We start from the raw sequence: 24,275 nt of genomic DNA, 5'->3' as shown, positions 1-24,275 counted from the left end.
AACATAAGACATGATATGTACTCTTCATTATAGTACAGTTAAAATGTTCTGTTGAATGACTACAAATTTAAAATATTCTTTCTCCATACCTGAGTTTATAACATATATGCCAGTACATTGTGCTGCCTTTCTCCTTTAGGGCCAGTTCACACCAGACGCAGTTCCGTTCACTTCTGTGTGCTTTTTTTCTGCACAAAATGCATGCACAGTGTTTTCTAAGTATTCCAATGGCTCTAGTTGGCTCTAGTTCACACATGCAGTCAGTTTCTGCACCGGAAACTGACTGCATGGTGTGAACTAGAGCCATTGGAATACAATAAAAACACTGTACGTGCAGAAAAAAAGCACACAAAACTGTACAGAACTCCGTCTGGTGTTAACTGGCCCTTAGAACAGGGTTTGCACTAGAGGCAAGACAATAAGCTTTTCCTATGTTAGAGAGATTTAAAGTAATATTAAAGGCTTGTTGTTTGTTATTTAGAAAAAAAAAACATGTTAATACTTCTCTGCTCTGTGCAATGTTTTTGCACAGAGCAACCTGGATCCTACTCTTGTTGGGTCCCATGCCAGCGCTTTTGGTCTCTCCCTCAAAACATCTTGCTATGGGGGCACCCAAGCAGACTTGCTCCCAAGCCGCTGCTCTGCGTGTCCATTCAGACACAGTGCTGTGGCTCGGCTCTGCCCTCTCTCTCTTCTTATTGATTCACTGGCTTTGATTGACGGCAGCAGGAGCCAATGCTGGAAAAGGATGGTCAAGCCTAGGCACTGTCTTAAAGTGCCCATGGTTTACTTGTCAGAAGGGTTGAGTTTGGCCATAGCTGCAGGTTTTGGGGCCTGCTACAGGCATCTCTAGGCAACTGCACATTATATGTGTATCCCTTTTAATTTATTTTCATTTGATTCACTAAAAATGTGATTATTTATTTTTTCAAAAATATTCCTTTTAGTATGAAGTGTAAAAAAGGATACTATGATTCCCTTAACCTCATGACCTACATGGGTGATGCATGCAAAAGCAGTACAAGAAAAATGTATTATTTCATTGGTCCTAAAAAGGCATTGGTGTTTACATTTTAGGTACAACTCAAGGAGGAAGTCTCACTAAAGGTTTACCAGGTAGTCGCTCTACACCAGATCCTCAATTATCGTACAGAGGGTCCATTACACATGTAAGTCTACCCTGTGGGCTGATGTTTATTGAAATGGTGCATGAGGGTTATCACCAATAATACTGGACTCTGCTGTGTTTCATTTTGTTTTTCTCTTGCATCCATTTCCACACATTTTTAGGGCACTCCGGCAGAAGTACTTTACAAAGGAACCATTTCCAAGATCATGGGAGAAAATAGCCCATGCAGGGTGGACAGAATGCGCGAGGAACCGGTGTCCAAGGGTAAAGTCATTTATGAAGGCATGAAAGGCCACATCCTGTCACTCGATGGCAAGTTTTAGAATCTTTTTTTACCATTTTTTATAAAGACACTATACAACACACATTAATGTGCTGAAGAATATTTATACTTGAAATGTGTAAGAGTGTGTAGAAGATAAGCCATTAACCAACTGCATAATACATTTTTTCTTTGCAATACCTAGATACAATTTTGACTTTTTAGAGGGTCTTTCGTTTAATGGCCAGACTATAATGTATCTTGTGTATATGTTGAAAGGCTGCAGTTGTAATTGGCAAATTAAAGTGGATGGAAACCCTCCATACACCCAGTGAAGCAAACAGCCTCAGATGATACACAGTGATGAACCAAATCTCCCTACATAAGTTTTACATTATATCTGCTGTCTTCACATTTATATACTGTTTAGAAAGTTCACATTGTGTTAAGAAATGTTCTCTTCCTGTTTAACATAGAGTGTGGGGTCTGGGCATACAGCCAAGAGAGCTAAAATTGCTGATTGGAGGTTAGAGGCACACCCCATGTCCACATAGGCAAAGACTCTCAGAGGTGTTTTGTAACAGAGCCAGCTTCCTGTTAATCTATTTATAGCAACCTCCCCAGACAGAAATTTCAGACTGCTTTTATCTGATGTATCCAATAATTTCTCAGGAGTTATCAGGCTGATAACAGGGGAACGAGTCAGGACTTGGCTCTTTGAAGAGAGATAAAATACTGCAGATATATGTACACAGCTCAAATTTATTGAATTGGGTTTACATCCACTATTAATTTCAGTGAAGGTAACATAAAGGATACCTGCACCTTTTAAATTACTTATGAACCCTGAATGAATGATGTTTAATTTACAGCTCTGTGAATTGTTCATTTATTACAGGTTCTTGTGTAGTACCATTAATTTAAATATACAGTCAGGTCCATAAATATTGGGACATAGACACAATTCTAATATTTTTGGATCTATACACCATCACAATGGATTTGAAATAAAATGAGCAAGAACTGCAGACTTTCAGCTTTAATTTGATGGTATTTACATCCAAATAAGGTGAACGGTGTAGGAATTACAACAGTTTTTATGTGTGCCTCCCACTTTTTAAGGGAACAAAAGTAATGGGACAATTGGCTTCTCAGCTATTCCATTGCCAGGTGTGTGTTATTCCTCATTATCCAATTTTCAGGGAGCATATAAAGGGTCCAGAGTTAATTTCAAATGTGCTATTTGCATTCGGAATCTGTTGCTGTCAACTCTTAATATGAGTTCCAAAGAGCTGTCGCTATCAGTGAAGCAAGCCATCATTAGGCTGAAAAAAAAACCATCAGAGATAGAAAAAACATTAGGTCTGGCCAAATCAACTGTTTGGAACATCCTTGAAAAGAGAACGCACTGGTGAACTCGGCAACACCAACAGCACACGGAAGACCACAGAAAACAACTGTGGTGGATGACCAAAGAATTCTTTCCCTTCACAACAGTTGGCCAGATCAAGAACACTTTCCAGGAGGTAGGCGTATGTGTGTCAAAGTCAACAATCAAGAGAAGACTTCACCAGAGTGAATATAGAGGGTTCACCACAAGATATAAATCATTGGTGAACCTCAAAAACAGGAAGGCCAGATTAGAGTTTGCCAAACATCTAAAATAGCCTTCACAGTTCTGGAACATCATCCTATGTACAGATGAGACCAAGATCAACTTGTACCAGAGCGATGGGAAGAGAAGAGTATGGGGAAGGAAAGGAACTGCTCATAATCCAAAGCATACCACCACATCAGTGAAGCATGGTGGTGGAAGTGTCGTGGCGTGGGCAGGTATGGCTGCCAATGGAACTGGTTCTCTTGTGCTTATTGATGACATGACTGCTGACAAAAGCAGCAGGATGAATTCTGAAGTGTTTTTCGGGCAATATTATCTGATCATATTCAGCCAAATTCTTCAGAACTCTTTGGACGGCGCTTCACAGTGCAGATGGACAATGACCCAAAGCATACTGCAAAAGCAACCAAAGAGTTTTTTAAGGGAAAGAAGTGGAATGTTATGCAATGACCAAGTCATTCACCTGACCTGAATCCGATTTGAGCATGCATTTCACTTGCTGAAGACAAAACTGAAGGGAAAATGCCCCAAGAACAAGCAGGGAATGAAGTTGCAGTAGAGCCCTGGCAGAGCATCACCAGGGATGAAACCCAACGTCTGGTGATGTCTATGCGTTCCAGACTTCAGGCTCTAATTGACTGCAAAGGATTTGAAACCAAGTATTAAAAAGTGAAAGTTTGATTTATGATTGTTATTTTGTCCCATTACTTTTGGTCCCTTAAAAAGTGGGAGGCACATATACCAACTGTTGTAATTCCTACACCGTTCACCTGATTTGGATGTAAATACCCTCAAATTAAAGCTGAAAGTCTGCAGTTAAAGCACATATTGTTAGTTTTATTTAAAATCCATTGTGGTGGTGTATAGAGCCAAAAAGATTAGAATTGTGTCTATGTCCCAATATTTATGGACCTGACTGTATATTGTACATTTACATCAGTCCCTGCCTCAAGAAGCTTAAAATCTAAGGTCTCCAATGCATATTCATACACATGCTAGGGCCAATTTAGACAGACGCCAATTAACCTACCAGCATGTCTTTGGAGTGTGGGAGGAAACCCTTGCAGGCACAGGGAGTACATGTAAACTCAAGGCAGGTTGTGCTGTGGTTGGGTTTCAAACTAATGACCCTAGGACTGCTAGGCAGAACTGCTAACCACTTAACCACAGTGCTTCAATTGTTTGTTTTTTCTTAAAAAAAAAAAAAAAATTGTCTTCGCTTTTTTAACCTTTGTTGGATTTCAGTGCTGCTGCTCTCCTGCAGCCTTTTTGCAACCACTTCCTGTATGCTTGTACTCCAGTGATGGTGTAGAAAGGTAGGGAATACTCTGTAAGTGAGTAGGCTATGTTAGTCCTAGGAAGCTATTCTGTGCAAATAAACCAGGTATTAGTAGCTGGCTGGGTTTTGTCTAAAATATGGTTGCTCAACCTGTGGCCTTTCAGCTGTTGCGGAACTACAAGTCCCATTGTGCCTCTGCCTTTGAGAGTCATGCTTTTAACTGTCTGTGGCTTGCAATGCCTCGTGGGACTTGTAGTTCCACAATAGCTGGAGGGCCATGGGTTGAGTACCTATGGTCTAAAAGAATACTATAGCCAAAAAAAAATGACAGTTGCCTGGCTGTCATCCTATTCCAATAGCATTAGTCACCATCCTGGATACTAGAGAAGCTGAAGATGGTAAACCTAATGTGACACGAAGGCCTGGTTCACACTGGTGCGTTTGACATGCGATTTGGCATGTCAAATCGCATGTCAAAACGGCAATGGCACCATCCTAATCGGTGCGATGCCGCATCTGTGGCACTGCACCGATTTCAAAAAGTAGTTTCTGTACTACTTTTTGCGTTTTCCGCGCGCGATTTACATTGACATCTGTGCAGAAACCTGCACAGATGTCTCTGAAATCGCGGCCGAAATCGGGACTGCCAGCGGGAGTGAAATCGTGCGAGTTCAGCTGAACTCGCACGGCTTCACTCCCGCAGCCCAGTGTGAACCTGGGCTAAGTGAGAGAATATCTCCAATGGTAATAAAAAGCGTTATGTTCAGCATACTCTGAATATCTTGGCTGAAAAGAATATGGTACAGCACCCTATATTACAGAAATGCAATTTTATAATTGTCAACTAACAAACGATTGTATTCAAACTGCAGGCAAGAAAAATATATGTACTGCCAGGCAGTTTTTTATTTTGTAATCTAGAAACTATGACCGCTGCTAACTGATTTCTGCTTAAGGCTGGGTTCACACTATACTACACGACTTTCATCCTACTTTGCTCTGCGACATTGGTCCTACATTAATCCTACATTCATTCCGACTTCCATGAACAGGATACTACTTTGATCCGACTTTGCCCTGCGACTTAAAGTCCGACTTTCAATGAGCGGGGATCCGACTTTGAGGGGGAACTCCACGCCAAATTTTAACAAAAAAAACAACATGGGTTGGTCTGGTGCGGATTTAAAGGGGAACCCCCTACGCCGAAAAAACGGCTTGGGGGTCCCCCCAAAATCCATACCAGACCCATATTCGAGCAGCAGCCCGGTCGGTCAGGAAAGGGGGTGGGGACGAGCAACCCCCCCCCTCACTCCTTAACCGTGCCAGGCCTGTATGAGCTCAACATGGGGAGGTAGGTGCTCTGGGGCAGGGGTGCCCCCATGTTGATGAGGACAGGGCCTCTTCCCGACAACCCTGGCCGTTGGTTGTCGGGGTCTGCGGGCGGGGGGACTTATCGTAATCTGGAAGCCCCCTTTAACAAGGGGGGCCCCCAGATACCGGCCCCCCACCTAGGTGAATGAGTATGGGGTACATCGTCCCCCTACCCATTCACCTGGAGGAAAAGTGTCAGAAAAAATAAACACATTACACAGGTTTTTAAAAACTTTTTTTTTTTAAATCTTTTATTAGTCAGCTACGGGGGTCTTCTTCCGACTTCTCTGCTCTCCCGGGGTCTTCTTCTGACTTCGGGGGTCTTCTCCGCTCTCTTCTTTTGCTCTCTGCGCTCCCCGGTTCTTCTCCCACTCTCCGGTGCCTTCTGCCGGGCTGCGCCGCCGCTATCTTCTTTGTAGCTCTCTTACTAGCGGCGGCCAGCCTGGTCTTCTTCTATCGCCTTTTTCTTTTCTTCCGGTGTTGACTCGACGCACCCCCCCCCCCCCCCCCCGCTGTAATGCCGGATGTGCGGCTTGCACCGATTTATATAGGCCTCTTATGACATCACAGGCCGAGCTGCTGCTCGGATACGGGTCTGGTATGGATTTTGGGGGGACCCCCACGCCGTTTTTTCAGTGTAGGGGTTCCCCTTTAAATCCACACCAGACCCATGGGCCTGGTATGCTCCTGGAAGGGAACCCATGCTGTTTTTTTTGTTAAAATTTGGTGTGGAGTTCCCCCTTAAGATCAGCAGGGTACAAGTCGCATGCCAAAGTCTGAGCGTGCAAGACTGCGTTTCCGACTTTGATCCGACTTCAATGATATTCAATGGAGTGAAGTAGGATCAAGGTCGGACCAAAGTAGTACAGGGAGCATATGCAAAGTCACTCCGACATGTATCGGACCAGTTAAGACCGCTCCCATAGGGAAACATTGATTTTTTGACACGTCATGCGACATAAGCTCCCAATGCCGGAGCGTTTGTTGAACCAGTGTGAACTTGGCCTAAGTGTTGTTCACTTGGCTTCGTTAGTCGGATTCTACACAATAACCTGTTAGGTTTATCTGCTATTGGTAGTCTTCCTCATGTTTAAAACAAGGCAAGGATTAGTATTTCATTTTGAATGCTCTATTTGTGGTATCGCCCGTGTAGACTTTTGATGCTAGGATGGGGCTCTCTGTGATTGGTCTATATATAGTGATGTGCACTGTTTGGTTCAAAGGAAAAAAAAAATGCTGGACATCTCTCAGTAATTTTAATTAACAGCTGATGAAACTTTGATTGTGTAATTAACACTGTTCCCTTTGTTTTTAGGTGGATCAACCTCTCAAAACTCCAAAGAGGACCATCGAAGTATTGGGTCCACTCAGGAGTCAAGTGCTTCAAAACGCACTTACGATATGATGGATGGACAGATTCCAAGAGGTTTACATGTCCGCGAGTTGCCAGCCGGCCCTACAGAAGGTAGGCGTAACCATTTCTGTCATGATTAATGAGGGATATCTATGCCTCTGTGAAGGTTCTCATTCAATTCATCCAGGTTATGGTATACCTAGTAGTAGTCCTATGTGGGCAGCAGCAGATTGAACACCAAACTTCCATGTGACTCTTTTATACACATTCAGCTGAACTTCCTGTGTGTAATGTTAGAAACATTTCTAAATTCTAACTGTGAAAGCAACTTAAGGGATAAGTTCACCTTTTGGGGAAAAAATATTAAATGCACATATTTTTGCAGAAAAAAAAGTGCATTTTTTATTTTACCTTTAAAGAGTCTGGAGAGCATTGCACAGTGGCTCAGGGGTGCAATGGCAGACTCCTGCAGACAAGCCCTGCTGCTTTAAACCTATACCTGCATGCGAGCTGGCTGTTTACAAGCTGCACGACTTGTGAATGAACTACGAGGTCACTCATCGGTGACCTTGCAGTCCAAGCCATCACCTGCAAAGGATGACGGTACTTGTAGTTCAAGTCATCCACAGGTAACCGTGAATGAATGACGTGCTTGTGGGCAGCAGGCGCTGCAAGAAGATCCTACCCTACTCACTGTTTCCATGGGTGTGGATGAGAGGCTGCAGCTACTGGAACATGTTACATGTTCCACTGTAAATACAAGTGGAACATGTAACATGTTCCAAAAGATGAACTTCTCCTTTAAATGAATATCCTCTTTCACCCCCATTGAGAGATACTAGTGTTAAAACTTCAGATTCTACTGCTGCCTATAGGAGGATTGAAGACTGGGAAACAAAATAACTGTAGGCTGGCCCTGTATTACCCCTCCCACTTTTAGCAAGCCTCATTTTTTTTTTCTGGTGTACTTAAGAGAAAATGTTACTATTTCTCTTTAGGATGGTTTTCTCAAGATTTGTCTACGAGATCTGTTGGCACTTCCTAGGCCTTTCAGCATCAGGCTTCTATTTCTTGGATTTGCAAGGCTTTCATCTGGCCTTTAGTTCACATGTTAAGTTTTAATAGGTGGACATTCAGACTTTAGCAGATGCCGTCCTTCTTTTTTTTTTTTTTTCTTTTCTTTTTTGCCTGTTAGATGTTCAATTGCTCTGTTCCCCACCACTTAGTTTAACTGCTTTTGGACATCCCATTGGTTCCAGAATATTTCATCCTGTGTCCTGTAGTATACGATTAAGAAAAAATAAGTCCCTTTCTTGGGGTACTGACCACATGTCCCGCCCCTCTGTTTCTTATAAATAACTCGCATTGCTGCGTTTTAAAAAACTGAGGGTTTTTTGGGAGTAGGATGGGGTTATACAGGGCTGTCCCTTTAGCTTGGTTGGCCTGCATAACACAGAATTTCAGAATATTTTATCTTCTGTCCTGTATTGCACTCTAGAAATGGATTTTACAGTTGGAACAAATCCCCTTTTTCTTTAGTCTAAACTGTTCTATGCATTGCTGCTGGAGCTTTGTCTCTTCCGTTGCATCTATCCAGAATGGTTGTGGTTAGCCTGGCTTGTAGAATACCACGTTTAGACCCAACTAGACGTTGAGGGGATAGCCTAGAAGTGATCTTCAAGCACTGGTTCAGAGAGGGCCACTTTCCACACTAATTTCTGGTAGAGGTTGGCTGCAGAGTGCTGTTCAGTTCCAAAGCCGCTGGCATTGCCTCAGTGATTACCCTGTCATAAAGGTCTTACTTGGTGGGTGAGGCCAGTCAGGCGAGCACAGGGAGCTTCCTCATTTTCATAAGTCACTTTTAGTTTCCATTCTTGTCAGTCAGTCTGACATTATTTGCTGGGTGGAAGGTCACATAAGCAAACTTTGCACTTTTATCCCTGCCATCCAGCATTGAGGAAGCATCCCTCCACTGCTGCTCCTGCTTGAAATAGCCATGTGGAAAAGCCTGGAAGCCCTTTCTAGGATTGTGTTCTTGCTGGCTGGTACTGCCCTAACTGATCTTGATGTGACTTTAATATGTCAAGCCATGTTTGGTCAATATCTCTTTAAGTGATACAACCACTACTATGGTTGATCCCTTCCTTATTAAATGTGGAGCAGATAGCTGTCAGCTGTAACGCTTTTCTGGATGCCTTAGTGAGGTGAGCGTCTGAACTTTCAGCCTTATGCTACAAGAATTATTTTCTGGTTTTGCAAATTTACAAAGGTGGTGTTGAGGCCTAAGATTTCCTTCTTTGCTGATTTTTTTCCTTTCTCTCATGCTGAATAAGGATGAGCTCCAGCGTGTTCGCATAGTACACGTGCAGAGCCCGCCAGGAAGTCTGCGCTGCGCCAATCACAGCCAGGGAGACATTTCCCGATCTCTGCAGCCGAGCATCAGGACTATGCAGACTTCCTGGCGGGCTCTGCACGTGTACTATGTGAACACGCTGGAGCTCTTTCTTAATGCTGAATGAACCCAAAAGGCTGCACCCGTTTTTTATTCTACCACCTCTAGGTGGCTCAGGAAGACCTTCATCCTAGCTTATGTTGTGTCAAGAGACAAGTTGCACCCTTGTCAAGGCACACTCTACTATGCTCTGTAAGTGCTTCATCGGCTTTTAGGCATAAAGCAACGGTTTCTCAGATCTTGGACCTGTTGGCATTTCTTTTTTGCCCACCTTCTCAGTTGAACTGCTTTTTGACATCCTTCAGGTTTTATACTCCCCTAATGCACTTGGTAATCTACAAAACAAAGGCATGCTGGTAGTAGGAGAGATTACCCTGGGCTGGCCTACAGTTCTTTTGTTTGCTAGTGTCCAATCATCCCATTTGGCAGCAGTAGAACTCAAAGGTTTAAGACTTCCTGTGGCCCTTAAAGGACTGCACAATAAGGATTTTACAATAAACACAAAAATCCTACTTTACTTCAACATTACAAAACAAATCCAGGTAAATATGACTTACTAATACTAGGTAGGGATAGCTGTCGCATAGCAGAGACATCCCACCTCACGCAGCACACCCAAACAATGCCAAATGCTGTATAATATCTGGCAATTGATTTCTCAGTTCACATCGCACAGAAGAAGCCAACAAACAGATGCCAACTTAGACAGTATAGTGTAAAGATGAATGTAATGGATGTCCATTTTTTTGAAAATGTTACTATGAGAATTTTGGCATCAATTCAGTATTGTCTTTGTGTGTATGTGTGCAGGTTTAATGGGAAGAGCCATTCCTGGAGACAGACATAGTCCACACACCATGAAGGAACCACCACAACATATAAGAGGCTCCATAACACAGGGTAATTCATTGTTTTTTGAATGTTCTGTTTCTCTCATTTCTAATGATTTTCATTTTGATTTAAAAAAAACTTGTGCCTAAAGTGAACTGCTACTGCTGTTCAGTAAACCTGCAAGTCCGCTCAGTTGATTCTGTTACCCACTGCAGCAACAATGCTTGGAGGAGTTCAAATCTAGGCTGGGTGGGTCTGCTCCCAGAAATTCATGATGCACCTTGATGTATCAAAGTGTTATTAATATGAACTTGGAGTTACATGCAATGAAGTTTTCAAACAATTTTTATCCTTTTTTCCCCCAACAAAAAGTGGAGCCTCATTTTAACTTCAGTGCTGTTGTGTGAGATAATGTCCCACAGGTACTGTTCTGCCTCAGACTCTGGATTGTATCATTTGTGCCTGTCACCTTAGCAGCTGCTAGTTGTTGACACTACTTTGCTCTTCTTTGTAGCCCTTTTGTGTGTTAATTTTTTATGTTTAATGTTGGAAAGTTTCAGAAATGTATATGGTGTAGATTTTATTGAATCCCTTATGAGCCGCATCAAAGAAGCCTCAGTTTTCCTAGTACATAGTTGCATAGCTATAGCAATACAAAACATGTATGTATGGTATGCATTATCATTTTTTCTGACACGGTTTTTATTTTAGTAGGGTGCCAAGTTAACATGTAGCTGAGTTTTTGTTTTTTTTTGAGGAAGGGAATGGGGATCACAGGATAATGATCAAGATTGGACTATATGCACTGGTGGGTAGGGGGTTATGGTAGAATTAGGGGCAGCCCCCAGGAATGGAATGGCAGAGTTGACCAAATTTCATTATAGTTAAAATGTGCGTTAAGGCTGCATTCACACCTGAGCGTTTTGTCGCCTGAAGCGCGACGCTCCAAAACGCTAGAGGGGAAAAAATACATTATTCTCAATAGAGATGGTTCACATCTCCACTCCAAAACGCCTGACGCCGAACGCCTGAAGCTCAAACAAGTTCCGGACCCTTTTTTGTCGCGCGAATTGGGCGTTTTTGAGCGTTTGTATTTCCCATAGAAAGTAATGGAAACGCTAGATTCAAGCGACTAGCGCGACAACTAGCGTTTGCTACGGGCGTTTTGTCGCTTTAATCAATAGAACATTTCACCCAGGCAGAAGATAAATAAAATCTACCAACATAGCAACAAGTGAGGAAAAGATGATAATTTATCCTATTGGCTAAAATTAAAAAACGTCGAAGTACAAAAACGTCGGACGACGCTGTATGCAAATACGCATGAATACGCGCTTTTTTTTTTGTTTTGTTTGTTTTCTTTCTCCTTCTTTTTCTCTCTTCTCTTCCCTATTTTTCCTTAAGGTGGGGGGGGTTATACATGTCAGTTTTTGGAATGGAATATATTGGATTGTTTTGTATTTATATAGTTTATTTTATGACACTATGGGAATATAAGGTTGTATAATAATGAATTGATATGTTGAACCTAAATAAAAATTTTGATAATAAAAAAAACTGTAGCTGAGTGACTCCTGCTAAACTGCAGCCAGTTTAATGTAATACAACCCTCTTTATTGGCACTACAGTCTTGGATACATATATCTCCATGCTCCATTGGCTTGCTTTCAAACTAATTCACAGTTGCCACGCAGTGCACTTGTGGATTGGCTGCACCGAGCCATAGACTTCTATTATATACTGCGGGTTAGATGCACAACTTCCTGAATGCAAGAGTTGTAGTGCATTTTCAGAACGTGTACCACACCTGCAAACTATAATAGAAGTCCTGAGCAAAGTACAGCTAATCCGCAGGAAAGCCGCAGGCACGATGCAGGTAAACCGCAGCACATCAGTGTGAAAGCAGCCTTATAGGGGACTCGGGAAAAGTAAGGGCTTAAATTTGCTGTTGGGGGGGTTTAAAACACATAAGGGGTTATTTACAAAAGGCAAATCCACTTTGCAAAGTGCACTTGAAATTGCACTGAACGTGCACTTGGAAGTGCAGTCGCTTTAAATCTGAGGGGTAGATCTGAAATGAGAGGGAAGCTCTGCTGATTTTATTCAATCATGCGCAAGCTAAAATGCCGTTTTTTTATTTTCCTTGCATGTGCCCCTCGGATCTACAGCAACTGCACTTCCAAGTGCACTTTCAGTGCAATTTCAAGTGCATTTTGCACTTGTAGTTTGCACTTGTAGTGCAAAGCGGATTTGCCTTTCGTAAATAACCCCCGTAGTTCATTGTGACGCTCGCTCTTCAAAAGGTTGAGCACCCCTGACGTAAGGAATGTCCCTGTATGTAACCAGTAAAAGTAACAAAGACAACATAAGGCATGAGTGCTCAACCTGTGACCCTCCAGCTGTTTCAGAACTACAAGTCCCAAGAGGCTTTGCAAGGCTGGCAGTTACAAGCATGACACTCAAAGGCAGAGGCATGATGGGACTTGTAGTTATGCAACAGCTGGAGGGCCACAGGTTGAGCACCCATGACATAAGGCATCTATTGTTCGTAATACAATTTTTGCCATCAGTGGATTAGGGTGTTGTTAAATGCGCCTAAAAAATTATTTATAAATCATGCTCATAATTGGAAACCCTTCAATCCATTGATTTAAAAAAAACACATAATTTTTGGCTTGTTTAGCTTGATAAACAAACTATAAATGAATGCAATTGCCTAGTGTTCTGTGTGGCAATAGACGTGTAAATAAAACTGAAGCAGGAACATTACACTCTTTAGGTACATGATGTTTTTCCTGTTAGGACAGGTTGTGTGCTAGGACAATGTCTGCTGCTTAATGCGATGGTTCAATGTAGGCTGGTCACAGAGATTACCCCAAGAGTTTCAGTTCATCTGAGGTCAGCTTTGCATATACAAATGATACACGCACAAAATAAGGACATGGCTCCGGCTCGTGTGTATTTATCCATTTGGTTGTGTCATCAGCTGATTACACTTGGTGCTTTTAGGATTGCAGTTCCCTTTATTCAGAGATGGAATCATATTTTTTTTTTCTTCTTCCAGTTACCTTTCATTGCTTACACCAAGAGTTTTATATTTTGGATCAACTTGAAATTTCATATTCCTACACGTTGCTCAAGGACCTTTTATAGTTTGGTCCCACTGCCTACACAAGCTGTGTTGGGAAAGGTAGTCGTGGCTATGATTGTCTAGATCCTGGTGCAAAATGTACCTGCAAGTATATCCTTGTTATATTAAAATATACCACATAAACTTTCCATAAACACTTTAATAGACACGCTATTACATTTTAAATCCACCAAAAATTATTTAAAATTTGTGGAGGCACCAGGCAGTTCCCTTATGTTTCTCAAAGTATATGTAAACCCTAATGGAGACATTTCCCGATCTCTGCAGCCGAGCATCAGGACTATGCAGACTTCCTGGCGGGCTCTGCACGTGTACTATGCGAACACGCTGGAGCTCTTTCTTAATGCTGAATGAACCCAAAAGCCTGCACCCGTTTTTTATTCTGCAACGTATTACCTTTTTGGTTTTGTGTTTAACCACTTGCCGACCGTCTCACGTTGGCTAAGTGGCACGGGTGCGCAAAATCCCGTATAGGTATGTCGGCCCTTTAAGAGCCGCCAGAGGGCTGCACGACCAGGGAACCAATGCACGTGGCCGGCAGGCGCGATCGCTGCTATCCATGCGCAATTGTGTGCACGAGCGTCAGCACGAAGATTTGTGTGTGTAAACGCACAAACCCCTGTGCTATCAGAGGAGAGGAGACATGTCGTTTGTTCATAGTAAATAGGAACAATTATATGTCTCCCCTCTTATTAAGCCCCATCCCCACACAGTTAGAACACACTGAGGGAACACACATTTAACCCCTTAATCGCCCCCTAGTGTCAAACACCTTCCCTATCAATGACATTTACACATCAATCGGTGCATTTTTATAGCCCTGATTACTGTATAAATGTCAATGGTCACAAAAATGTAGGGGTAAAATTTTCCATTGCTGCAGTGGTTAATACCAGGGCTGTGGAGTCGGAGTCGGAGTCGAGGAGTCGGAGTCGGGGGAAATTTTGGGTACCTGGAGTCGGCAAACAATGCACCGACTCCGACTCCGACTCCTATACTAAATTTAGATTGGAATAAAAAAAAAAAAAGCAAGTTTAAATGTCCCAATTCACAAAAAGTTATAATTAATGACTTCTCTACTGTAAGAATAAAGACCAATGCATGCAGTGCCTCACGTAACCGCAAAACGAACACGTTAAGTGACCGTGAAGAAGCGCGCTTTTCATGTGCTTCACTATATGGCACGCAACGCACAATTAGGAGCTGCAATACTTATACTTTCCATAGTGTTGTGTTCTGCTTTTACAGGGAACGCAGCGTCTATGTGTAACCTAGCCTCTCACTCATAAGGGATTAAATAAATATGTTTTTTGCAGGACTAGAGAGTGAGACACTTGTATAAGTGAAGGGAATGGAGGGCCAATAGTTCAAGACTGAAGCTGTAAACCATTGGAAAAACTGCTGTCATTTAGCTAAGGCTATAAAAACTTGTAAACTCCGATTGTTAGCTTAAACTTTAAACATGACTATGGGATTCTCCTAGGAAAATCATGTTTTAGAATAAACGCCCCTTCCTGGATCCTCCCACTGCCCTATCTTCAGCAGCAGATTTGTTTTCATTGTGTTTGTCTTTTGCTTAAACTGTGCAATACAGTAGACTGTTGGCTTCCCAGCCAGTAGTCCTGTGGTAGGTTGCGTTTCTTTCCCTCAAGGAATGTATAAAATACATTTGCATATTAATACAGAGGAGTCGGAGTCGAGGAGTCGGAGTCAGAAGTACATAAAACTGAGGAGTCGGAGTCGGAACATTTATCTACCGACTCCACAGCCCTGGTTAATACTGCTTTATTTGGTGTCGGAGGGTCATATGCATTTGGTGCTGATTTTCCCATGTTGTCTTAATATTTTTTTTACATTTACTCGGCTTTGTGTGATAAGTTAGCTCTAGTTTTTATTTCATTTTTCATTTTGCAATCTGGCTTTAATCTTCAGGAATCCCCCGCTCCTTTGCTGAAGCTCCAGATGACTACCTCAGAAGAGAAGCCAAGCAGCTGAAAAGAGAAAGCACTCCACCACGAAGCCTAGCTGATGCCTACAAAGTTAGAGCACATGAAGGTCTTTCAGGCCCGCTGAAGTTGAAAACCCATGAGGACATGGTGGCCACAGTGAAGGAAGCTGGGAGGTCTGTCCATGAGATCCCCAGGGAAGAAATGAGACACAGCGCCGAGATGCAAGTGAATTCCAGGCCACATAAAGATGGCTCTATTACACAGGTATGCCATTCCTAGTAAATGTAAATCGGCAGGGCTGGTTGCCTGTAGCCTTTATTGGCAAAATGAGGCGTTTTTAAAATTTCAAAATAATGTAAATACTTTCATGCATTCAGAGAGTGTATGTCAAGGTGGATACTGGTGAGAGGACAATGTATGCTGTAGGAATATGGATACTAGACATGTGCACACTGAAATATTTTGTGTCGAATTTCGTTTTCGTCCGAAAAATACATTTATTTAGTTACTCCCGAAATTCGTTTTTATTTATTTAGTTTTTTTGTTAGAAATTGCATTCGTCTGAAAATCCGAATTAAGGTTGAATCTGCCATTGAATACTTATGGTGTCTGTCGAATGTTTAAAGAAGATTCGACGGAGCAGCGAAACTGTACGTCGAATCGTACATTTCCAGTCAAATGTTTTGCCTACAAGCTATAGAAGAATTCTAATGTTGTATGACTAGTATTAATTATATTTATTAATTATTATTACTAGTCAACCAACATTAGAATTTTTCTATAGCCTATGGGCCGAGCATTTGACCAGAAATGTACGATTGCGGCGTCATACAGTTTAGCTGCTCCGTAGAATCTTCTTTGAACATTCGACAGACACCTTAAGCCTTCAATGACAGATTCGATGTTTGTATGTTTTTCGATGCTTTGTCGAATTTTCATCGTTCATGTTGAATTGTCAAGTTAGTTCTAGCTATTTTACTGCTCCTCCTCTTTGGTTACAATCAGCCAATAACATTCATCACCATCATTATTTTTATTTTACTTCCCCCACCCAATTCCAGCAGCGATCTTTTCTCTCTATAATGTCGAATCTTTTCTCTCTATAATGTCGAATCTTTTCTCTCTATAATGTCGAATCTTTTCTCTCTATAATGTCGAATCTTTTCTCTCTATAATGTCGAATCTTTTCTCTCTATAATGTCGAATCTTTTCTCTCTATAATGTCGAATCTTTTCTCTCTAATCTTGGACTAATAGAGTTAAGGTTAGGCACATTCGACCGACGAACACGAAAATAAAGTTTATTATTTGTTTATGTCGGATCTTTTGGTTTTCGTATTCTGCACTTTTGTTTTCGTTTGTTAAAACAATAACGAAAATGGCTGAAATTCGGACGAAAATGTAGTCGGGCGAAAACGAATGCACATGTCTAATAGATACTGGTGGGAGGACAATGTATGCTGTAGGAATATGGATACCGGTGAGAGGACAATGTATGCTGTAGGAATATGGATACCGGTGAGAGGACAATGTATGCTGTAGGAATATGGATACCGGTGAGAGGACAATGTATGCTGTAGGAATATGGATACCGGTGAGAGGACAATGTATGCTGTAGGAATATGGATACCGGTGAGAGGACAATGTATGCTGTAGGAATATGGATACCGGTAAGAGGACAATGTATGCTGTAGGAATATGGATACCGGTGAGAGGACAATGTATGCTGTAGGAATATGGATACCGGTGAGAGGACAATGTATGCTGTAGGAATATGGATACCGGTGAGGGGACAATGTATGCTGTAGGAATATGGATACCGGTGAGAGGACAATGTATGCTGTAGGAATATGGTTATTGGCAGGGGTCAAGTCCTGGGGAAAAAAGTGTGGGAACTCCCACCCAAGATCCACTTCCCCACCAAAAAAAAAAAAAAAATGATACGCTCATATGCATAATTACTAAACCGCGTGTTTTTTTTTCTAAATGCCGCAATGTCTCCTGGGAACAATGACAAAAGCTCCCAGGAGACATTGCGGCATCGAGGAAGTGACGGAATACCCGCACACTGCCTGATGAATCCATATACAGGAAGCGGCCAGTAACATAAAGGATTACTAAGGTTCGCCTGCCCCTGACAGTGACTCAAGCTGGGCATCGCCGATTGGGGAAGGATTGGCTCGGCGCCTCCGCTGCTCTCGGGTACTCTAGTCCTGCAAAGGGAACTGCGTTCCTGCTGTGAAAAAAGTGCATGAACTCTGTTCCCATGCGTTCCCGCAGGACTTGAGCCCTGGTTATTGGTGAGAGGACAATGTATGCTGTAGGAATATGGATACTGGTGAGAGGACAATGTATGTTGTAGGAATATGGATACTGGTGAGAGGACAATGTATGTTGTAGGAGTATGGATACCGGTGAGAGGACAATGTATGCTGTAGGAATATGGTTATTGGTGAGAGGACAATGTATGCTGTAGGAATATGGATACTGGTGAGAGGACAATGTATGTTGTAGGAATATGGATACCGGTGAGAGGACAATGTATGCTGTAGGAATATGGGTATTGGTGAGAGGACAATGTATGCTGTTGGAATATGGGTATTGGTGAGAGGACAATGTATGCTGTAGGAATATGGATACTGGTGAGAGGACAATGTATGTTGTAGGAGTATGGATACCGGTGAGAGGACAATGTATGCTGTAGGAATATGGGTATTGGTGAGAGGACAATGTATGCTGTAGGAATATGGATACTGGTGAGAGGACAATGTATATTGTAGGAATATGGATACCGGTGAGAGGACAATGTATGCTGTAGGAATATGGGTATTGGTGAGAGGACAATGTATGCTGTTGGAATATGGGTATTGGTGAGGGGACAATGTATGCTGTAGCAATATGGATACCGATGAGAGGACAATGTATGCTGTAGGAATATGGATACTGGTGAGAGGACAATGTATGCTGTAGGAATATGGATACTAGTGATGGAACAATGTCTTTGCTAGGGGTAAGGATCCTACTGAGTGAACAATGTCTCTGCTAGGGGTAAGGACCCTACTGAGTGAACAATGTATATTGTCAGAGTTGCAGTGCTAAACTCGGCTAGGTCAACTCGGAGAAGTGGTACCTGACCTTTTAATGCTCATTGTAGCAAAATCCTCCAGAAGCAAAATTTGAAGCTTCACGATCCCCTGATACTACGTAGCTTAACCACTTGCTTACTGGGCGCATATAACCTCTTCCTGACCAATTTTCAGCTTTCAGTGCTGTCACTCTTTGAGTAACAATTGCGCGATCATGCTACACTGTACCCATATGAATTTTTTATAATTTTTTCACATAAAGTGCTTTCTTTTGGTGGTATTAAATCCCCACTGGGGTTTTTATTTTTTGCTAAACAACTTTTCATAGTTTTATGTAATTTTGCAAACAGGTAATGTCTCTCCTTTTATTGATGTACGCTGAGGAGTAGACACTGATAGGCTGCACTGATAGGTGGGTACTGATAAGTGACATTGGTGGGCACTGATAGGTGGAACTGGTAGGTTTGGCACTAATGAGCATTGATAGGTGGCACTTGTGGGCACTGCTTAGCAGCAGTAACTTTCACTGTGTGGGACCGATGTCCCGTTTTACAAAAGCAGGTAAATGGCTTATTTTTTATTTCTCACACTGTAAGCGTGAGGGGGAAAAAAAGCTGGCCCTTTACCACAGCTGATCACGTGGTAAAGGGCCAGGATCAGCATTTTACTCTCTCTCTGATCAGCTGAGTCCCAAGGACTCGGTAAACACAGAGCGCGCCACCCGTGAAGACGTACATGGATGCCCTCCCGGCAATGTAAGCCTGTACTGTATTTGTCTTTCGGCTATAGCTTGAGCGTGAAGTGGTTATATTGCTACCCCATGATGCGCTCCCTATGCTATTTCATTACACAAAGAAGTCTGTGGGGGTCTTACAAACGTTTGTTGAGGCCTCCCCTCCTTAATGCTGGCAAATGACTTGTTCTGATCTATTGGATGTCTCCAGTAGTGCCCACAGTCAAAGAATGGTTACTGAAGGTACAAGACATAATATATACCAAATACTAAAAAATTTGGGCTTTGTGGTTAGTTTTCCTTTCCTCTGACTTGTATCAGCAATTAACACAGTGATTTATAGTTTGATTTACTTCAATATGTTATACTTTTGTTTAGGGTTGTCCAGATACCGATACTAGTATCGGTATCGGGACCGATACCGAGTATTTGCGGGAGTACTCGTACTCGCGCAAATGCTCCTGATACCTAAATAGAGTACTTTTTTTGTATTTATCAACATGTTCTATGAAAATTCTTTGAGTTTTTTACTACTGCGTGACAAGCAAATAAAACATTTTTATTCATTTTTACTCATTTTTATTCTTTTATAATGTCTTGAGTTAGAGTTCTTCATAATTCTAAAGAAAATATCCTTAGTCTGTATTGTGGTTTGAAAACTGTCACATGACATTTAAAAAAAGTATCGGTATTCGGTATCGGCGACTACATGAAAAAAAGTATCGGTACTTGTACTCGGTCCTAAAAAAGTGGTATCGGGACAACCCTACTTTTGTTGTATCCCTCTTTATCTTACTATATCGCCATCTTATTTACCCTCTGTCTCATTTACTTCCTCCCAAAAGTGGAACTTGCGCTTTAAGGCCTCCTCCCCGACTCCTGAGCTTTCGGGGAGGAGGGGAGCAGGTACACGACTTTGACTGGTTTCCACTTTCGTTTCACTTCTGTTCGCCTAAGCGGACCGGAAGTTCTCCCTCCCAAAGTCTTCCGGGACATATGACTGGACCTAGAAAACTTTCGGACCAGTCACAGAGCACAGCGCCACTCGTGCATTTGCTGTGGGGACCTCAGCTGTGGTCGCAAGCTGTCACAGTTGGGTGCCTATAGTAGAGATGCACGAGCTGCAGAGGGGGAACATGGGGAGAATGTGTAATGCTTCATATTCCCATCGCACACGTTCCTGGATAAGCTCTCAAAGTTCGGGGTGCTGCAGCAACAACCAGCTGAAAACTGGTTCAAGTCTTAAAGTAGATATTTGCCAGCACAACATGGATTGACAAAAAGTAGCGTCCAAGCGGATTTATTTATTGCATGATCACAATACAAGTAGAGTGCAAAGTTTTGGCATCACATAGGACCCCTTTGTCAGGACCGCATTGCATGCCTGACGAGAAGGGGTCTTGCGTGACTCCAAAACATTGCACTCTCTCTGTGTTGCAATAAATAAATCCGTTTGGACTCTGCTTTGTGTCGATCCATGGTGTGCTGGCAAATATCTACTTTATCACGGGGAGAACACCGTGCGAGTGAGTGCGCGCGCCACTGGATCGTGGGACAGGTGGCTGTTTAATAAAAGTCAGCAGCTACACTTTTTGTAGCTGTTGACTTTTGATAAACAAAAATATGACTGGAACTCTGCTTTAATGTGCTGCTCTCTGCATTTTTCTGTAAATAGATTGTTGGGACAATTTTCCCATCTAGATTGTAAGCCTCTGAAGATGTTGTGTTACAGATAACCCTGACGATTCATACCAGGAATGTTTGTATTGTATTTTCTCTTTGAATATGTAAAAATATAGATTTTTTTTTAAAAAAAATGTAAAATTGCTAGCCCGTGAGGCCTGTATGGCAAAACCTATTCCACGAAGGACAATTCACAATCTGCAATATGTCACGTCTTCTATGTTTGAAGACAAGAGTGGTCTGTGAAAGTGTTTTTGCCTTTTTGCCAGCTTTCACAATGTTGTGTGCTGCAAAACATCCATTGTTGTGTGTTGTGATGCTTTAAACAGCTCATTCAAAATAAATGGGCTGAGGCGCACAGCAACACACGACAATAAGGCAGGTTGGATTTTATTGGAAAGAATAGGAATACCATGCGTTGTACTGCATTGAAAGACACATTCATTTCGGTGGTATGTTGCGGTGCCATCCACAATGAATGGGTCGACAGCACACCAACAGATGTGATGTCTGTAATGCCTTGCATTGGGAAGCAATGCTCATTATCAACATCAATGGTATGAATAGGCCCTAACTTCATTGAAATTTTGTGGTTTATTTTTATGTTTGAAAACATAACATATGTAATCCTACATATTGTATATAGTGTTCCTTTTTGCGCTTTAGCCTTATGTTAATGGATAAATACAGAATGAGAAAAAGTACAAATTTGTACATGAGTTTTTTTTTTTTTTATAATATGTTTTTATTTTATGTTTCCTTGTTTTATACATAACTGTCATATAGTGTATTACTTCTAATAATCAGTTTGAAAAAACGTAAGGTACAAATAAAGCAATGGCAGCATTATTTTCTTCATGAAGTGTGATTTGGCTGTTGAGGCAGTTTAATGACAATGAATCAGGCCCCATACACACGAGAGGATTTATCCGCAGATACGGTCCAGCGGACCGTATCCGCGGATAAATCCTCTCGAGGATTTCAGAAGATTTCTATGCGATGGCGTGTACACACCATCGCATTGAAATCCGCGCTGAAATCCTCTGCCGATGACGTGTCGCGCCGTCGCCGCTATTATGACGCGGCGACGGGCGCGACGCTGTCATATAAGGAATTCCACGCATGCGTCAAATCATTACGACGCGTGCGGGGAATCCCTTTGGGCGGATGGATCCGGTAAGTCTGTACAGACGAGCGGATCCATCCGTTGGAATGGATTCCAGCAGATGGATTTGTTGAGCATGTCGGCAAATATCCATCTGCTGGAAATCCATCCCAGGGGAGATTTATCTGCGGATAAATATCCGACGGAGTGTACACACCATAGGATCTATCCGCAGAAACCCATTTGATGGGATTTATCTGCGGATAGATTCTATGGTGTGTATGGGGCCTAAGAGAAAGTAAATTCAGCTGCTGAAAGTGCCGAAATACAGAAGTCGCATACTTTACTGGGGAATGGAATGAATGCTTGAAAAGGAGAATAAAATGGGCAATCCATTATGAAAATAAATTGTTTTTGAAACCAAAAAAAAAACACAGAATCCAGACGGAATTTAGAAGTTCTATTTTGCATAATATCTGAGTCCCAGATAGCAAATGATCCCCCCTAAGTTAGACCCATTTCACACATTAGTACGGTAACCAGGAAGGCCAGTCACTGCTAGGACACACAGAAAACAATTGGTTTCCGGAGCTGCACTGCAGGGATCCATGACACAATGCAGACATGCTGCACTTTAGCACAGAGCTGTACAGCAGCACAGTCCCACTGCATGACCAGACAAAATGCCATGTGGCCCTTGTGCCCAGTTCACACCACTGTGTTGCGGTTTGCAGTGAAAAAAGTACTGCATGCAGTCCTTTTTTTTCAGTACAGCGCCATGGGAGGCAATCCACCATGGCAGCCAATTGAACTTTTATGAAATGCTTGTGTAACATTTCAGTAAAGTTTGTTGTAATAAAAGTGAACAGTGCAATGTAGGATCAAAAACAAATGCTATTTCACTTTTGTATAGCTGATTTTGCATTTTTATTATACCAGCGTAATGATTCTACAAATCTATAAAGTTGTCAACTGACTTTTGCATCATGGTCATACCTATATATTGGGCCTTTATCTCAAGATAAGTTATAATCTCCCTATAACAATGTTTCTCAACTCCAGTCCTCAAGACGCCCCAACAGATCATGTTTTCAGGGTTTCCCTCATCAGAAACGGCTGTGGTAATTACTAAGGCAGTGAAACTGATCAAATCACCTGTACAAAATGATGGAAAGCCTGAAAACATGACCTGTCGGAGCGCCTTGAGGACTGGAGTTGAGAAACACTGCTCTATAATCACTCTTTTTGGAGACTATTGAGTAAAGTAGTGAAAAGGGGCAAACTGCTGTAACCTATAGCGGCAGTTTTTAGGTCAACGCTGATAGCTTTGCTGTGTTTTAACAATGTTTTTCTCTTACCAAAGTGTAATGAGAAATAATGTCTTCTGAAACGGCATTGTGGCTAACGGGGTGAAAGATCAGTCTACACTATAACACACTTGGCTTTGATGAGTGGAAGTCCTCTGGCAAACATGTTGTTTGTAAGGCAGTGGGCACCTTTCCATAAGAATGTGTTTTCAGAGCCAGCCCATGGAAGCAGAGAGCACAGCCAGATACTTAGATAACATACAATGACTTGCAGAATAACACTTGTTGACATATTCCTGTCATCGTGGAATCACTTAGCAGACAAATATCAACCCTACTATGTGGTATTTAAGTCCGTGTTTACTTTATTCAAAACTATTCCATTTTATGTTGTGAGTTTTTATTAAATCACACTGTAATAAGCATGGGTTTAAATTCTAGAACGCTTCAGTTATATAAATCTACATGTTAATTGCTGTCAAATGAAAAGCGCACATCTAAAGACAGGTAGGCTGTTATGTTACATGTTTTTTGGGGGTTTAATTCTCCTTTAGGCTAGGTTCACACTGTTACAAGTGTGGGAATGCTTGTTAAACCTACACATTCCCGTAGATGCACAGCAGTGCCATTAATTCTTAATGGCACCCAAATGCAACGGAAAATGCAGGGAGTGAAATTTCATGGCGCAAAAGCACTATGCAGTTCCATGCAGCCAGGTTTAAAAAAACAAAGGGTCAAGGATTTTTTCCCTGTGGGAAACGCAGGAATAGCAGACCATTCAAATAAACGACTGGAGGGCTGTGGTTGCCCACCCCTACACTAAACAAGCAAAAACGTATTCCCTCTTTAAACACAAAGGGGGAGTTTATTAAACCTGGAGCAGCCAGAACCTGGAGCCGATGTGTGGGTAACCAATTCATGTCTGTTTTCAGCTTGTTTAGCTAAGCTTTTGAAATGAAAGGTAGA

At 42.0% G+C, this 24,275-nt stretch overlaps 1 protein-coding gene across 13 annotated transcripts in view; it reads left to right on the top strand.

The window, feature by feature from the left end:
* NCOR2 (nuclear receptor corepressor 2) overlaps positions 1-24,275 on the top strand; it is a 599,120-nt gene that overhangs the window by 495,098 nt on the left and 79,747 nt on the right. For all 13 annotated transcript variants that reach the window (XM_040347350.1, XM_040347349.1, XM_040347347.1 and 10 more), the window contains 5 exons: positions 1,078-1,169; positions 1,291-1,441; positions 6,975-7,124; positions 10,276-10,365; positions 15,380-15,660. In XM_040347350.1, the coding sequence (XP_040203284.1) occupies positions 1,078-1,169; positions 1,291-1,441; positions 6,975-7,124; positions 10,276-10,365; positions 15,380-15,660 (764 nt within the window). The remainder of the gene's footprint in view (positions 1-1,077; positions 1,170-1,290; positions 1,442-6,974; positions 7,125-10,275; positions 10,366-15,379; positions 15,661-24,275) is intronic.

Source organism: Rana temporaria, chromosome 1 (genome assembly GCF_905171775.1).
Source record: "Rana temporaria chromosome 1, aRanTem1.1, whole genome shotgun sequence".
NCBI classification, from domain to species: domain Eukaryota; kingdom Metazoa; phylum Chordata; class Amphibia; order Anura; family Ranidae; genus Rana; species Rana temporaria.
This window is presented reverse-complemented; position numbering and strand designations above follow the sequence as displayed.